Source organism: Myotis lucifugus, unplaced genomic scaffold, assembly GCF_000147115.1.
Source record: "Myotis lucifugus unplaced genomic scaffold, Myoluc2.0 scaffold_66, whole genome shotgun sequence".
NCBI classification, from domain to species: Eukaryota; Metazoa; Chordata; class Mammalia; order Chiroptera; family Vespertilionidae; genus Myotis; species Myotis lucifugus.
In genome coordinates, this window is record NW_005871114.1 from 2,840,118 (window position 1) to 2,857,364 (window position 17,247).

General features: G+C 36.7%; 1 protein-coding gene across 1 annotated transcript in view; it reads right to left on the reverse strand.

Moving 5' to 3' along the window:
• Nucleotides 1-17,247, reverse strand: part of CC2D2B (coiled-coil and C2 domain containing 2B) — a 61,348-nt gene that overhangs the window by 33,719 nt on the left and 10,382 nt on the right. Inside the window, exons 10-16 of the mRNA XM_023754925.1 lie at nucleotides 14,050-14,147; nucleotides 11,187-11,327; nucleotides 9,693-9,801; nucleotides 9,380-9,498; nucleotides 6,759-6,936; nucleotides 3,914-4,064; nucleotides 2,943-3,090 (exon numbers count right to left, since the gene is read on the reverse strand). Coding sequence (XP_023610693.1) covers nucleotides 2,943-3,090; nucleotides 3,914-4,064; nucleotides 6,759-6,936; nucleotides 9,380-9,498; nucleotides 9,693-9,801; nucleotides 11,187-11,327; nucleotides 14,050-14,147 — 944 coding nt within the window. The remainder of the gene's footprint in view (nucleotides 1-2,942; nucleotides 3,091-3,913; nucleotides 4,065-6,758; nucleotides 6,937-9,379; nucleotides 9,499-9,692; nucleotides 9,802-11,186; nucleotides 11,328-14,049; nucleotides 14,148-17,247) is intronic.

Here is a 17,247-nt window from a genome sequence, read left to right on the forward strand (position 1 = left end):
TTACAGTTGAAACATAATATAGAATATGAATTAACTGGGAAGTATTGCCAAAGGAGTATCTTTATTTGGACCTCTTTTGGTGCTATACTCTGATTCTCACAAGTCATTCTTGCCTTCTGGAGAATTCATCCCAGGTTCCTAGAACGACAGCTCAGCACCAGCCCTTGAACTCCCACACTGTAGAGGAGAGTTCTGTAACTTCCCTCTCTGATGTCAGAGGCCCCAATGGTAAATTTTACTTTGAGTTAACTTCTTTAGAGAAGGCCCTGGACTTTGAAAACCTCTCTTACAATTCACTCTCTGTTGAAACCTGTCGTATGCCCCCATCTTTCAATCTTTTGTAAACTTGAGTCCCCAAGTAACTGGAACTGCTAAGTGCAGCATCACAGAAAAGTGATAGAGAAGAGACTTAAAGAAGTAAAAGGATGAGGACAAGCCAATGAGTATCAGAAAGTCACTGGTAGCCTTCGGGAATCCGTGGATTGCTTTAGGGAAGAAATATGTGAATAAAAAGTGAAGGCACTGTAGGCAGACCAGTATACTACCCAGGTGAGGGCTTAGTTAGATAGGAAAAACAGCCCAAAAGTGTTTTTTAAGGTTTAATCAGATGACTGGATTGTTCTTTGTTTAAAAAAAAAGGCTTCTTATATATAAAAGACTAACAGCATATAGAGATGGAAAAGTTGAAGATGATATAAGAAAAGGATATAAAAAAGAAGAAAAGAAAAGGATGTAGATACATCAGCAGAATCCTAAAAGAAACAAAGGAAAGTTCCAAAATACCTTTATAAAAGATTGCCCATATATTAGCTTTAGAGTGAGGAGAACAAATATCTGACTCTAAGAATAAAAAGCAAAGAATATGTGAAATGAGACAAAGGTAGGAAATAGCTGCAGTTGATACTATACTAGGGAAATACTAAGAAATAAAAGAAAATAATGGTTCAAGGTATTAAAAGTTTATTCATTAGATAGTCAATTAATTTTATTACTTGTCTACTTTTTTTCCTAAAATGCCCTTCTCCAGGCCTTGAAGAAGATGACATCATTTATTTACCAAAACAAGGACATCCATCAAAATTGCATTTGCCTTCATAGTGATTTCTGTCTCATCCTCTGACTTGAAGAAGAGATATTTCCTCTTCTCTAGAACCATAGCTATAAATTTGTGTCTGGTTCAATATCTTCCTGACTCTGAAGGATCTCATACTTTTTCTAATATATTCTCTGGCTCTTTTCCCATGGATTTCATCACTTCTTTTAAGAAGATAAAGATTGCCCCAGTTTTTAAGAAATCCATACCTTGATTCTATTGTCTCTCTTATTTTCAGTCTTTTTTCCCCCCCAGCCTGTTAAACTTCTTGACGAATAATGTACACCCACTAGCTCAGTTTCCTCAAAATCAACTGGTGTTTTTTAAAATATATTTTTATTGATTTCAGAGAAGAAGGAAGGAGGATAGAGATAGAAACATCAATGATGAGAGAGAATCTTTTATCAGCTGCCTCCTGCACACCCTCTACTGGGGATGAGGCCCACAACCCAGGAATGTGCCCTGATTGGGAACAAAACCGTGACCTCCAGATTCACAGGTCAACACTCAACCCTGAGCCTCGCAGGCCCGGCTCAACATCAATTGCTGAGTGCTACTAACATTTAGGTGTTGTTGTTTTTTCTCTAAAACTTGTTCTTTACCACAAAAAGTACTTATAAACTCTTACTATAACTCTGGCCATATGCCACTGGTTTTATACAAAGTGTTCTCATTATTTTAAAAGTTGCTAATTTCCATTTTGATCTCCTTTCGAATCCAAATTATTTATAGTGATGTTTTTAAATATTTTTATTCTATTTTTAAAATACTTTTTAAAGAGCAGTTTTAGGCTCACAGTAAAAGTGACCAGAAAGCGCAGTTTTCATATGCCCCTTACCCCTCACACTTCACAGCCTCCCCACTATCAACATCCTGCACCAGAGTTATAATTTACTACATTCATTGCAAAAAGAGTGGCATTTGTTGCAATACATGAGCCTATGTTGGCACATCATGATCACTCAAAGTACATAGTCTACATTCGGGTTTACTCCTAGCACTGTACATTCCATGGGTTTTGACAAGCATGTAATTATATGTACCCATCATTATGGTATCACACAGAGTAGTTTCAGTGCCCTAAACATCCTGTGTGCTCTACCTAATCATCCCTCTCTCTTCATAACCCCTGGCAACTCCCAATATTTTTACTGTCTCCATAGTTCTGCCTTTTCCATAACATCATATAGCCAAGGTCTTTTAAAATGTGTGTTTAGATGGAGAGGGGAAAGGCCATTGTTCTGGTATCATCACTCATTAATTTTTAAATGATGGAATCTATGTGGCCCTTTATATTTACCATTTTACTCAAACACAGCATAATATAAAAGGCAGCATTACCATCATTTTTATAAAATTTTACTGTACTTATTTCTAGTAATCCTATTTGTGGATATGACCTATAAGTTAATTCCAATTCTTCTAGAAAGTCCTGGGACATAGCATAAAATTTCTAGGATTTTCTTTCTAGCAAGTTGATAAGACATAAATTATTATTTTATAATCCAGAATGACTGGGAAATATAAAGGCCCCGGAAATAAAATCCTTGGGAGTCGGCCTTTCTCATCCTGCATGTGACTATAATCCTAAGCAAGGAAGAGATACACATTATTACATATAAAGACACTTATTATCTTATAGGATACTTATCAATAAGATGTATAAACGTCTTATATATTTAGAAATATATTAACATTTTATATATTTATAAATATATGAAAAAAATAAATCAACATCTAAATAAACTAAATTCCTATTGCTGCTAGTTTTTTCCCTTTTATAGACACAGGTTTTGTGTGATGCTTTGCTGAGGAGTGGAATTATTTTTCAAGCATAAAGGTTTACTACCTGCAGTAAGCAGATCTTAATGACTGCGACATAGGTGTCAGAGGAATGCCATTTTCATCTAAGGCCCATGATAGGGAATAGCTTAGTTTTCCTGATGTGAAAAGACAAAGTTCTTCAGTTTCATTTCCCTCAAGAAGAAAAGGCACATCTGTTTATAAAGGGCATTAAAAACAAGTAAATTTTTTTAAAAGTGTGCAATTTGAACACATTGTAGATCCGCCCCTTCCCTCCCCCCACTTTTACTTGTGGAAATCCAGGAACACATAGGAAACTCTGTGCTGACCCCAGGCTCAAACCTGAGAGCTCCCCCTCATCACCCATCTAAGATGCCGCAAGGCAGATTGCTTCACACAGACTACAAAGAGAGGAAAATATTGATCTGGTTACATAAAGATGGACAGTGCTGGGCTGCTGGGGCCGGAGCAGAGACACAAACCCACAGGGGGGCCGGGTTTGATTCTGATCAAGGCCATGTACCTAGATTGCAGGCTCCTCCCTGGCCAGGGCCCAGGTCAGGGCTCATGCATGAGGCAACCAATCTTAGTGTTCCTCTCACATTGATGTTTTTCTCTGTCTTTCCCTTTCTCTTCCACTCTCTCTAAAAATCAATGGGAAAATATCCTCACGTGAGGATAAAAAAAAGAAAGAAAGAAATGTCATATCCTATGAAAGAGACATCTTGAAAATGCCTAAAGAAAGTTGTCATTTTTTCGTGGTGAAGGGACTGAAGTCCGTGTTGATAAAAACACCTTGGCAACTGCGGCAGTGGCAGCAGCAGCTGGGTGTTGGGGTGGCGCCTTCCCCTGATCAGCCCGGTTGCCTCCTGCAGAGGGAGGCCAGACTGCTGTCAGTAAGACATCCCCTGAGGGCTCCCAGACTGTGAGAGGGGGAAGGCTTGGCTGAGGGACTCCCCACCCCCCGCCCAGTGCACAAATTTTGTGCACCAGGCCTCTAGTTTTTAATAAACTTACTGCTTCCTACTTCTCCATACTCAGGCATGACCAGCTCATCAGAGCTAAACTCTACATATTCCAAAGCAGTTTTGCTTTTCAGCTCTGTGTTGTTAGGCAAAGGTACATATAGTTTTGCCAGCAAGTTTGTCCTTTTATTTATTTCATAAACCTAAATAGAAAAGAAATGATTGATAGCTCAGTGAAAGTACAAAATTTTTTAAACTAAACTAAGGACCCTTATAAACACCCATTTGTATTCTTTTTTCTTAAATGCCAGAATATAAAATAGGTATTGTTCTATAGTATTTCACCTACTGATTGTGAGAAAAGTAGATAATTGTACATCCCTAAAAGTAGAATGCCTTTCACTAGTTTCAAGGAAAATAAATTTAATAAGAGGATTATAAATACAGTTCTGAGAATATAGGTAAACATAACCCAATACCTGAATAACTTACTTTTGTGTAGCACTTTTAAAGTTCCTTACCTCATTTAAACCTGATGAAAATTATCGGAAACTGGTATTATTCTTCCCATTTCATTAGGAAATGGAGTCTGTATATAAAACTATATTTATTTTTATTATAAGTGATGGAAACTCAGGTTGACTTGCTTAGAAAAAAGGGAAATTCATTAACTCATGGAATCCAAGGGCAGATTAAACGAGCTGTAGGGATAGGGGAGGGCAAAAAAGTCCCAGTAGATAGTTTCACAGATGCCCACTGGGTACTAAACCCAGGTCTTTTGATTCTGTATGCTGTGCTTTACCTACAATTCCATCACTGCCATAATTACAAACCTAAAGTTTTTTTCAATAGCAAAATCTTCATTTGACCTGTACTGTGTTTGGTAAACAGTGATATGTACTCTAAGAAGAAGGAAATAGGGGGAACAGTGGGAGCGGAATGCTCCTTGAAAGTTAAGAAAAAATGTGTCAATCAAAAAGGGGGTTGGTTAATCAAGAAAGCAGAGAAAAAGCAAAGTCCGAGGCAAATATTTTTTCTAGTTATCTAAAAACTGCCCCTTGTAAAAGTTAACTTAAGCCAACACACTGGTCTCTTTGACAAAAGTGTCCCTAACGCTGAAAGGTTTGTAGGAGTTATTGCAAATGGACTTAAGTATTCAGGTCTGTGAAAGGAATTTCTTATTGTAAATCATTTTATTAGCCAACTAAAGAAAGACAGTGAACTGATAAATATATTCAAAGGATGAATTGGCACTCTGATTTGACAAATCAGCCTTGTAAATTTGTTTAGGGAACTGCCTTTTCAGGGGATTGTCAAATCCCGTTTCTGATACTGCAAGGCTGGAGAGGTCAGATCCTGGATAGAAGTAAATGTAAAGGTAGAGAATTCCACCTGGTGAAGTCCCCAGGAGACAGCCTGCCCCCAGATAGCAGCTATTAGCACCACTGAATGGCAGAGATGAAGTATCAAGAACGGGCATTTTAATGGAGGAACTGGAGTGGTCAATCGTTCTGAAGTAGGAAACTGCAAGGATATATGGTAAAAACACAAGTAACTCAGTTTGGCTGAATGAAGAATCAGTAAAGAGGAATGGTAAGAAGTAAATCAGAAATGTAGATTAGAATCTCTTACACTAGGGCAGTGGTCGGCAAACTGCGGCTCGCGAGCCACACGCGGCTCTTTGGCCCCTTGAGCGTGGCTCTTCCACAAATAGCAGGTGCGGGCGCGCATGTACAGTGCGATTGAAACTTCGTGGCCCATGCGCAGAAGTCGGTATTTTGTGGAAGAGCCACACTCAAGGGGCCAAAGAGCCGCATGTGGCTCGCGAGCCGCAGTTTGCTGACCATTGCACAAGGGCATAAAAATTTATATTTCAACTTCTGCAGCTGCTAATGATGTAATTTATCTCTAGCTAGATTAGTTTCTTTCCCTGCCTCTTAGTTTGTTAGGGTTATATGCTAAGTAGTGAAAAATTCAAAAGTGGATTTATCTATATTGGGGGCATTTATCTATATTTTTAACCTCAAGTGGTTGGATTATAATTTTTAAGATGACAGGCTCTTGATAGTACAGATAAATAAAATGAATACAACTCTGGTCAGGGATAGCACAAAATGATCTAGGCACTGTAAAAATAACAGATTTAGATTTGTAATTATAATCTTCTCTCCAGTCCTCAAACTCAATCCCAACCTTACATACACAAATCTTTATTCCCTCAAAACCTTTCCTTTGGGTATAGATGCAAGTTCAACCCCTATATCGGCCATCAAAATTTCTTGTCTAGACTCCTTTATGGTCTCTAATTTTTCTCCATTGTCCTATTTTCTTCTTCCTTTAATAGTGCAGGGGTTCTCATGATGGTGTCTTTGGACAAAGATCAAGGGTCTATTGTGTGTATGATCTTTCATCAGATTTTTAAAAAGATCCCAAATCCAAAAATAGGTGAAGAACAAATACAGCAAGAGACTGAAATCAAGTCAAGGCTGGAGCAATTTGGAGACATCCTTCAATACTATTGTAATAGTTATACCTCTCACTATAGCTTCCAGAGGTCACCAACCTTTCGGACCTCGCGGACCACCAGTTGGCGACCACTGGACACAACCCTCTTCCACCTCACTAGCAAATGAACAGTAATACTGCACACCAAGGGTTGGTAGAAATTTTAGCAGGAAAGAAGAGAAGTATTTAATTAATCAAATAATTTTGTACTTATAGTATAAAAACTAATGATAAATTACAAATATGTTATTTATAAATATCTTCTTTAGCCATATAGATCAGTTATCTCTAAATGTAAAAGAAATAACTTATCACATATAACAATAGCTAACAAGAAATTTAAAATTATGTATGGGTAAAATAAGGTACAAAAGTAAATAACAATGACATACCTCCAAGCAAATTGTTTCAGGCCAATATATTAACTGGATATTGAAAATCTGCTGAAACATGACTTTAAAATCAAACTGCAGAGGAGATATTGAAGTGCAAGAAACCTGTTTATCATTGTATAATATTTTAATAAAATATTTAAGCTTCTGAATTTTGGCTCTCCTCTTTTGTTCATGCCTAAAAATTAAAGAAACCTTTAAAAGACCATTGAAAAGCAAAATGGACATAAAATGTTCACTTCAAAATGTACCTTAATTTAGCATGTTAAAATATGATTATTTTAGAGGGCAAATGGTATCTTTAAGCCCCAAAACGCTTGCCAAAATGTGGATAAAACTTCTGCTACCCAGTAAAATGTTTTTTCAAGAAAAATATTTACTCAAAAATAGAAAAAGAACTAAAATCAGGGTTCTGTAAATCATTCAGGTATTTATTTTACTAAATTTTAAGCACTTACCTATTATAAGATGATTTATGAGAAGAGGAAACTGAGGGACTTAGTAATGGGGTTGGGAAACTTAAATCAAGAACTCAAAAATATTGTCTAACTCTTAAAAGAGGTACACACACACACACACACCATGTTTTCAATAACCTCAAAGAGGTGGCTCTAAGTCATGAGGCTTGCTGTGTTCTATTAAAGGCCTTTGGAAATCCCTTTAGGCTTTAGGTTGTACACCCTTTTTCTCCAGGTCATTTTTTCTCTGAACCCAAAGATTTGAGAGAGGTTAGTTCTCTGGGGCTTGTTAGGGAATAAATTGACCCCTTGAGTGAGATGAAAGTCCTAAAAAGAGTCTTCCATCCATTCATTTATTCGTTCACTAAACTAACATTTACTGAAAACCGTTTTAGCTTCACGGGAACTGACCTAATGATGTTTAAGACTTGAGCCACTTTTTCAGAAAGAAGACAGGTTGGAAAATAAGCCTTAGTTGAAATATAAAAACCCCCTCTGTTCTCCACCTTAATCATCCTCTGGGTCCAGGATCTCCCTGCCCTCAGATAAGCCCATCTTCTCCGTAACCTTCTCAGAGGGTTCAGAGACAAAAGATTACTTATTCTCCGTTAGCCTCTTCTAACCATCTTCCCAATTACCCTTAGAGAAATATCTTAGTACAATTTGCCCCTCATGTTGCCCTTTGAATGTAATTTTAACAATGAGCTCATGAACTGATGATGAAATTCATTAATTCAGTATTATATTTATCTTGAGATAATCTTGTTTTTTCTTCACCTGTAAACTCTTCAATTCTTCTTTAATTCCTGTACTCCTTTCATCTCTATCCTTGACATCAGTACATTATTTTTTTCTAGAGAGTCAATTCTTATTCAACTGGATATTTTAAATGGATAATGAAAGCAATGCCGCACAATAGCAATTGCTTTGAGAAGATAGAAAGCACCATATTTCCTTTTGCCTTGACTTCCACTAAGTTTTAGTCTAGGCGTTCCAGCACAAATACCTTCCTCCTTCTCTCTCTCCTCTTTATTTCCATCTTCCATTATATGGAACCTGTTCTCTTGTCTTCATTTCAGTGGTTCTCCCTTCTGGCCCTTTAAATACAGTTCCTCATCCAACCATAAAATTATTTTCGTTGCTACTTCATAACTGTAATGTTGCTACTGTTATGAATCGTAATGTAAATATGCAGAATGGTCTTAGGCGACCCCTGTGAAAGGGTCGTTCAACCGCCAAAGGGGTCGCGACCCACAGGTTGAGAATCGCTGATTTAGATGGTCCTTCTGTAGGTGTGTCTTACATAATAAATTAACTCAGACCCCTTTGAGAAGTAGGTATAGAACAAATCAGTACTTCACCACTGTACTTCTCTGGTCAGAAAGACAGTAGTGCTTAAGTCTTTGTGTCTGCTACTTTTATGTTCATTTTAAAATGCAACCATCATCCATTCAGTTAATGTATATGAATATTTATTGGGCACCCACTGTCTTACAACACTGTGCTAAATTATGCACATTCACAATACTCAAAGACGAAGTGGTCCAAAGTGTCCCATGAGACAGAAATGTTGAAAAGTTGGACCTAGTTCAGTGCTCTAATTTGACTTATCCTCTTTAAGGGAGATGAGAGCCACAGGCCTACAGATGGGAGAAATGACAATATGTGTGATACCTGTTTTTGCATGAAATGTCCCAGGAGTAGGGGGAAACATTATAGCTCAAGGAAGAAGTTGCAAGTGGGAAGGAAAGACGTTTATGTCAAAATATAAAATTGCCCAGAGGGGCTTTCATTTTATGAAAGCAAAGGGTCCCTTAACAAGCTAGGGCTACTATATAATCTTATTTTACAGTGGCTTTATATCCTACCTATCTATACATGAACAAAAATTACTACCACAGCAAAAACAAAAAACAGTTATCAAACCAAACTGGTTTATGTACCACCTCACTGATGAATTAGAGATGTGACCCTGGGCTACTTAACCTTTTATAAGCGAATAACACCATAGACCTATAGTAGCAATTAAATGTGCAAATGTGTAAGATAAAGTAGCAAAGTGCCCGGCATACGGTACTCACTCAAGAAATCTAACATTATTATTAAAAATTAAACAATTAATAGACAATATATAAGAAAAAAATAAACCTGTAAAATGCTTACAGTGAACACTTGGATAAGTTTGTTAATTCTTCAGCAAAAGAAAGTTGTGGCATCAAAGTGATTGGCTTTATTCCTTCAATATCTGTTTCTTCAAGTTCTGAAGCTAAACATAAGAGGCTCTAGAAACCAAAAAAAAATAAATGTGTAATTTACAATGTAAGTTCATTGCTTAGGACATTTATTCTTAATATTAATCTTTTATTTCCTATATTTGTCATTTTGTTGGGTAACTGTTACAAATACAAAGATATCCTATTTTATCTATTAAATATCATAACTGTTTGAGTTAAATATCATTTTTCAATATAAATACCTCCTCATTTCCCCCACTGTTATATGCTTTTCCTTCAGTTTTCTTCTCAGTCTCAGACATTTCTGACATTTCTCCTTGATTTTGTTCATCAAATTTATTTATTTTTATCCTAGTTAATAATAAATAGAATTATTTAAAGCAAATATAATGAAAGTATTGGACAGTTATAATTGTGCTTGCACAACTCTATGAATATACTAAAAACCATTGACCTGCACACCTTAATCAATAAAGAAAAAAGAAAAAAGAACTGCACACTTTAAATGGGTGAAATGTATGGTATGCGAACTATATCTCATTAAAACTGTTTTTTTTATTTAAATTCTTTATTAGAACTGTTTTTAGAATATATGCTCTTGCCTTCTGAAATACAGTACAGTAAGTTCAGTGTGGATATTACCTGTATGGGCTGAGAGCGACTACCTGTGTTGACTGGCACTATGGAATCTGGGCAAGTTCCTACAGTGTTCTGTGCCTTACTTTTCTCATTTGAAAATTGTGTTGTTATAAGGATTATATGAACTAATTCATGTAAAGTGCTGTTTGGTGCTCGAAGCATAACTAACAATAAATATTATTGTTTTCCTCTGATTTGGGGTAATCAATATGAACTTATTGTTCCTAATTAACTTAGTGTTCTTTAATATAATGGCTGTCAAACTTTGTCACATTCAAATCACTGGGGAGCTTTTTTAAAGCTTTTTTTTTTTTTTAGATAAACTGTTGAAAATGTTAGGAATTATAATAAAGGTGATCGTGAAACACTTTCATTAAAAACCACTGCAGTTGGGGGAAAAATCAACAAAGTAAACACCATTTTTATTGCCTGAAATTACACTAATCTTTTACAGTTTTGGGGGGGGTAAAAGACCCAGGAACAATGGGTTAGGAAGGAAACCAGTTATTTAACTGTGAGTTCACAGCTTCTGTGAGTAACAAGTATGGTTTTTAATTATAACTAACTCCTCCAATAGACATGTTTTTATAATTTACATGTTTTACCCAGGAGTGTGATTGCTGGATCTATATTTAACTTTATAATAAAGTGCCAAATTGTTTTAAAAGTCAGTGTACAATTTTTCATTCCCACCAGCAATCAATGAGAGTTACTATTACTCAGCATCTTTGAAAGCATGTGTTACTGTCTCTTCCTTTCCTTTCTTTTCTTTGTTCCGATTTTTAGCCATTCTAATAGGCATGTAGTATATTCCATTGTGGTTTCAATTCACATTACTCTACTGACCTGAAGTGATGTTGAGCATCTTCTCCTGTGCTCATTTGCCATCCATATACCTTCTTTAGTGAAGTGTCTATTCAAATCTTTTGCCCCTTTTAATTAAATTGTAAGAATTGTTTATATATTCAAGATACAAGTCCTTTGTTGGCTACATCAAATAGTTATCAAGCTTCTTTTCTCCCAATTACTGTGAATTGCCAGTTATTCATGTGCAGTTCCTCAGAAATGTTATAAGAACCAATAGAACCACCACTCACCTCTGAAACTGTAACTTTATCGGGGTGCTTATAAACCCTTGCTGTTGTCGAAGAGCTTTTATCTGTTTCCAAGTACGTAATATACTTTGTAGTAGAGAGAAGTCCTTTTCCCTTTCTAAGTCATAGAGCTGTTTTGTATTACTACAACAATAATGGTAGATTAAAAAAATATTAGCAGATTAGAATTATTTAAGTCATTAAGATGGCCTGGAAGAATGTATTACACTAATTCTTCTGGACTCCCCTTGGCCACCTCATGTTTTTTTTCATTTTACCCATATCTTGATATAGAAACTGAAATTCCATTTAGTGATTCATTCCTTTATGGCTTAAAGTTTTTCACTATTTTCTTTGTCATCCCCTTTACATTCTCCCTTTTATGAAGTTTAACACCTGTTTCTACAGGATCTCCTATTAGACTTTCTATTTAAGGTGAGCTTGGCTTTATCTTTTGCCTTTGTCACTCCATGAAGCCATTTGAATGCCAGTCAGAATTACTAGTGTTTAACAAATACACCCCATGTAAAAGCTGACTTTACCCCTAATTTTTAGAATTTTTTCCTTTTACCTAGTTTTTGGCTTTTGTAGATTCCTTACCTTTTTGCCATTTCAGCAATAAAAATAGTATTATCAGACATTTTTACTTATTTTCATTAGAAGGGACATTCAGGGAATCTAGTCTACCATACTGATAGAGAGAGAAGCCTACTGCCATTCTTTAATTCATCCACTAAATATTTATTGGGTGCTTACTGCATGCCGGGTACTGTGCTGGTTAAGGGGAGATACAAAGATAAAAAGACAAGGTCAGAAAAGCTTATATACATATAAATTAATCAATGCAACAAAATGTTATAGGTGTTATGATAAAAGTTCACACATGCTATAGTGTGAGCATAAATAAGAGAGATAGGCAACAGGAGGGAAAGACTTCATAGAGTATGTAACATTCAATTCAAATCAATAAACTCATAATAAGTAAGTACTATGTGGCAGGAAATATTTAAGGTGCTGGTAACTAATATCCTAGCAGGGAAAAAGAAAAAGCAAATTACAAATGTGATGAGTATCATGAAAGGGGAAATACATAAGTGCTATGTGAGCATAAAAAGAAAGAGAATTAATCTAATCTAATGGGCAAAGTAAGAGCCTCCCTGAGAAAGTAACATGACATTGAATAAAATGTGTATGTTGACTAAATGTCAGGCAGAAAATGATGAAAGAACCTTTAGAAACTAGAGGCATTAAAACAAAGTTATGTAGACACCAGAGAGCACAGTCCATTTAGGGCACTGGACTATAAAGTTCCGAGATAAGAACCCCAAAAATGAGGCTGGAGAAGTCAGCAGGAGACAGATTATGGAGGGCCTTACAAATCATGCTAAAACCACTGAATTTTATCTTAAAGGTAATAGAAAAATCACTCTGATTTTAATATGGAGCATGGTTTAAAGAGAGGTATTTTAGGAGACTATTTGAGTAGTTAGGCTATGAAATAAGCACCTGAAGTAAAGCAGAATCAGTGGGAATGGTTACTGGCTGGGTGTGAGGGATGCGAGGAGAGGCAAGGAGACAGGTCACAAATGACTTGCAGATGTCTTTCTTGGGTACCAGGTGATGGTGAGTACTAGCCATCTAGTATATAGTCATTAAAGGCTGAATTCATATGTGCCATTCTTATTTAATTGTATTTCATGCCCACAGTTTTCCCAACAGAAACATTGTTTTTCAAATGGCAACAAACTCCCCTTTGAAGCATTTCAACACCACTCTGAAAATTTTTCTGAATGTAAATCTATCACACTGCTTTTTTTTGTTTTAATAAAAGCAACGATCTCTTCAGTCACACACACACACACACACACACACACACACACACACACACACAGTATTAGACTTCTGCCTATCCATCACCATGGGATCCCATCTAAAGCATACTTTTCTTTTTTCTATATTATAGTTTGTGTTCATTATGCCAATGTTTGTTCTTTGCTTCCAGTTTTAGCTTATAAATAACACTAGTTTGTTTTGTAAATACTGATGTCTTCTATTCATTTTCATTCATTCATCTAATACTTATTGAACACTCACTGTATGCCAGGTGCTGTGCAATATGTCAACCTTCTCAAGTAATATTGTTTGCATTTAACTAGGTTATTCTAGGAAAACAATTATTTAAAATCAACTCTTGCCTCTAGTAGTTAAGAGCTTGTAGAACTATGCCAGGTCAATGGGCAGGGAGTCAAGGAAATTCTTTATCAAATCCTTCTCGTATTTAGATAACTGTATGTCTTTGTGCATAATGGAACTTTCTATTCAATAAGCACCTCCCAATAAGCTTTCCTGCTATTGGAGATTCCTTGACACATAATTATGTTTTCTCTTGAAATCATTTTCCCAATTATTTCATACTTTCCTAACTTCTCTTCCAACTTGTAGACCATATTTTTTTACAGGGGTCCTTAAATCTATAACCTCTTTGGGTATTGCCTTTAGACTGAATTAATAATATATCTTGCACATATGTATATTTAGAGTAACTCTCAAATAAATACAAACACTTGAGATTAATATAATCCAAGTACAAAGAAAAGTATTAGTAAATATAGCTTTAATTGACGTGTGTTCTTTAAGAATCAATGGATATTAAAACTACAACTACTTTCATGTGACACTTCTGTGATATATTTTTACACACAAAAAATGGGTCTTAAGGAAAGGTTGGAACCATTTCTATAAATGCTTAAAGAGCAGGGAATCTTTTCTCTTTCTTGTTTTAAATTTTTCATAGCAAGTGAAGTGCTCTGTCTAAAAAAGTTACTTAATAAGTGCTTGATGAGTACATGAAGGGCCCCAAACCTACCTTATCTGCCAATAATAATCTTGTAAAGATTTTCCAGTCAGCTGGCTCATTTCCAAATCATCATTTAATAATTTGGTAGCATGTGTCAGCGCTTTAAGCTACAACAAAGAAAAGACCTTTTTGGGGGTACATTTCATTCATCTGTTACCATCATCCCAATTCACCTGTAGATCTAAGTTTGTGCAGTAGAAGCACAAATATATAAGTTTGGTGTATTACTGCCTTGTCTTCCAAAATATCCTATATAATAAAGGGCTAATATGCAAACTGTCCCCTCGGGCGTTTGACCGACCGGGAGTTCAACCGCTTGCTATGATGTGCACTGACCACCAGGGGGCAGTGCAGAATGAAGGAAGGCCCAAGCCGGCAGCTGGCAGCTGGGGGAAGGAAGGCCCTGATCGCCAGCCAGGGCTAGGGACCCTACCCGAAATTTGTGCACGGGTCTCTAGTATTTCTAGTATTTGGATAAAACTAAGAAGAACCTCAATATCTGTCTCAGATACAAACATTATACCTTAAACATTCTACATAATCAGTTCATCGATTAATATAGAGAAATACCAATCAATCAAGATGGCAGAATGAGCACAGGAATCTACCTTCTTCCACTTAAAATCCATGGTTACACAGAAGATACATGTTTAACTGTCTTTATCCATTTCCATTCCCATACCTATATAATAAAAGGCTAATATGCAAATTGTCCCCTCAGGAGTTCGACCAGGAGACCAGGAGTTCTATTGCTTGCTATGACATGCACTGACCACCAAGGGGCGGTGCGGAACATGGCAGGGTGCTGAGGGAGGAGGAGGCGGGGAGGCCAGGAGGCGGGGAACCTGATCGGCCCTGATTGCCAGCCAGGCCTAGGGACGCTACCTGTGCACAAATTTCGTGCACCAGGCCTCTAGAATAAGTATATTTGTAATTATATCTATATCTTGCAATAAAAAATAAATGCATAACATAGGAAAATAAGAAAAAATAAAATCAATAGAACAAAATATACTGAAGTATAAAACAGAGAGAATTATCCACAGAAAATATTATAGAGAAATAAAACTGAAGGAAACTATACCTAAGACATATGCAGGAGAAATCTGTTACAGTTAGAGACAGTTTAAGAAAATAAATTGAAGAAAAGTAAAAAGCAACTAGGAAACTACTTTTGGCTCCTAAGTTAAAAATAATAGTAATTATTATTATTATTATTATACTGAAACATGCATAAATCATGACCCCAAAATGTTATTTTATAAAGGAGAGTCATACTACATGAAAAATAAATATAGCCTTATATATGGTAATAGATAGTATTCTAATGAGATAAGATAAAATTGATATTGCTAGATCAGACTTTAAAGATTATACAATATTTTTGGAAAATTATAAAGTAGAAATCCATAAATCCTTTTCAATTACTTACATCTGAATTTCGGAGTAGATTCCTCCATTCATGAAAACAATAGCCATATTATACTTAAAATTAGAATGTTCAATATTTTTTAAAGAAATATTCTGACACTATTAATGTACAGTCTTCAACTATTAAGTGCTCCTACACAATTGCTACATAAAATTCAATTGAAGATATTCAGTTCTATGATTTTTGCTTTTGTATTTTACAGAGAAGATATACTAAAGTACAGTTCATTTACAACTTCTTGTAATGTCTTGGTGACTCCATCAGGCTTGAATGTTTAATTAAGTACCTTACTAAGTATTTTCCAAATGTACTCATTAGCTGAATGAGACCTATCAAAACATCTTTAAAGAGAAAACACTAGTAAACAAAATACTTATGTATCAGAAACTCAGCAGAGTTTAAATGAGAGGCACAAATTCAAAAAATAATCAGTGGATATTCTCTTGATTTCTCTTCAAACTTTATGGACCCTTTATGATGTCATTAGATATTTGGATTGATCATTCTTAAACTAAGACTCCTCACATTTGATATGAGATTTAAGATTGCTGATATTTTTATAAAAAATACTCTATAACAAGACTTAAAACAGCCATATGACTCTTTTAAATAGTAATCATTTCAAATACTCATTCCTAAGTCATAGGACCAAGAATACCAGTGATCAGTAAACCATTTATAAGTGCTACATATCCTGCAACTCCTACAGTTTCTTTTTAGAAAAACTGAAATCAACCATTGTTCTTATTGGTTAAACGAGAAGCCCAGTGCGTGAAATCACGCGGCCCCGCCCACCTGCGAGCGCCTCACTGTGCTCGAAGCCCCGCTCACCCGTGTGCACCCCACCCACCAGTGCGCGCCCCCGCCATGCTTGCAGCCCCTCCCACCTGTGCTGGTCTTTAGTCATTACGGCGTCATGACCACTGGTTTTTTATTATATCAATAATTAAAATGCTAAGGGAAAATGTCCTATGATAACTTGCTCTGTACTAAGAGGTTTGTTTACTCTTTCAATATTAAATGTTCAGCCCAATCTACACTAATAAAAGAGAAACATGGTAATTAGTGTACGACCGCTACCCTTTTCATTGGCTAATCAGTGAGGATATGCAAATTAACTGTCAGCCAAGATGGCGGCCGGCAGCCAGGCAGCTGGAAGTGAACATGAGGCTTGCTTGCTGCGGACTCCAATGTTCCCCGCCTCACTTGCCCGCCTCTGAGTTGCAACTCTAAGCAACTATGTACTATGTTGCAAATAAGAAGCTAAACAAAACTCCAGAAACCGGCTTTCATTCAGCCCCGGACCGCAACATTGTATCGATGTTTTCAGCAGCGAGGCCTCAGAGCTAAAGCTGGCCCAGAATAAAAAAAAAACAAAAAACAAACAAGGAGTGGTTGGAAGCTTCAGTCACTCGCTTCCGGAAAACAGCCCTCAGCCCCTCACCCAGACTGGCCAGGTACCCCAGTGGGGACCCCCACCTTGATCCAGGACACCCTTCAGGGCAAACCAGCCAGCCCCTACCCATGCACCAGGCCTCTATTCTATATAGTAAAAGGGTAATATGCCTCCCGGCACCGGGATCAGCGTGACAGGGGGCAGCGCCCAAACTCCCCTGATCGCCCTGCGGCTCTGTGTGTGACAGGGGGCGGGGCCACAACCTTCCCTATCCGCCCTGCTCTGTGCCTGATAGGGGGGGAAGCTCCTCGACCCCTGATTGCCCTGCCGCTCTGTGTTAACAAGGTGCAGCACACCAAACTCCCTGATCGGCCCTGCT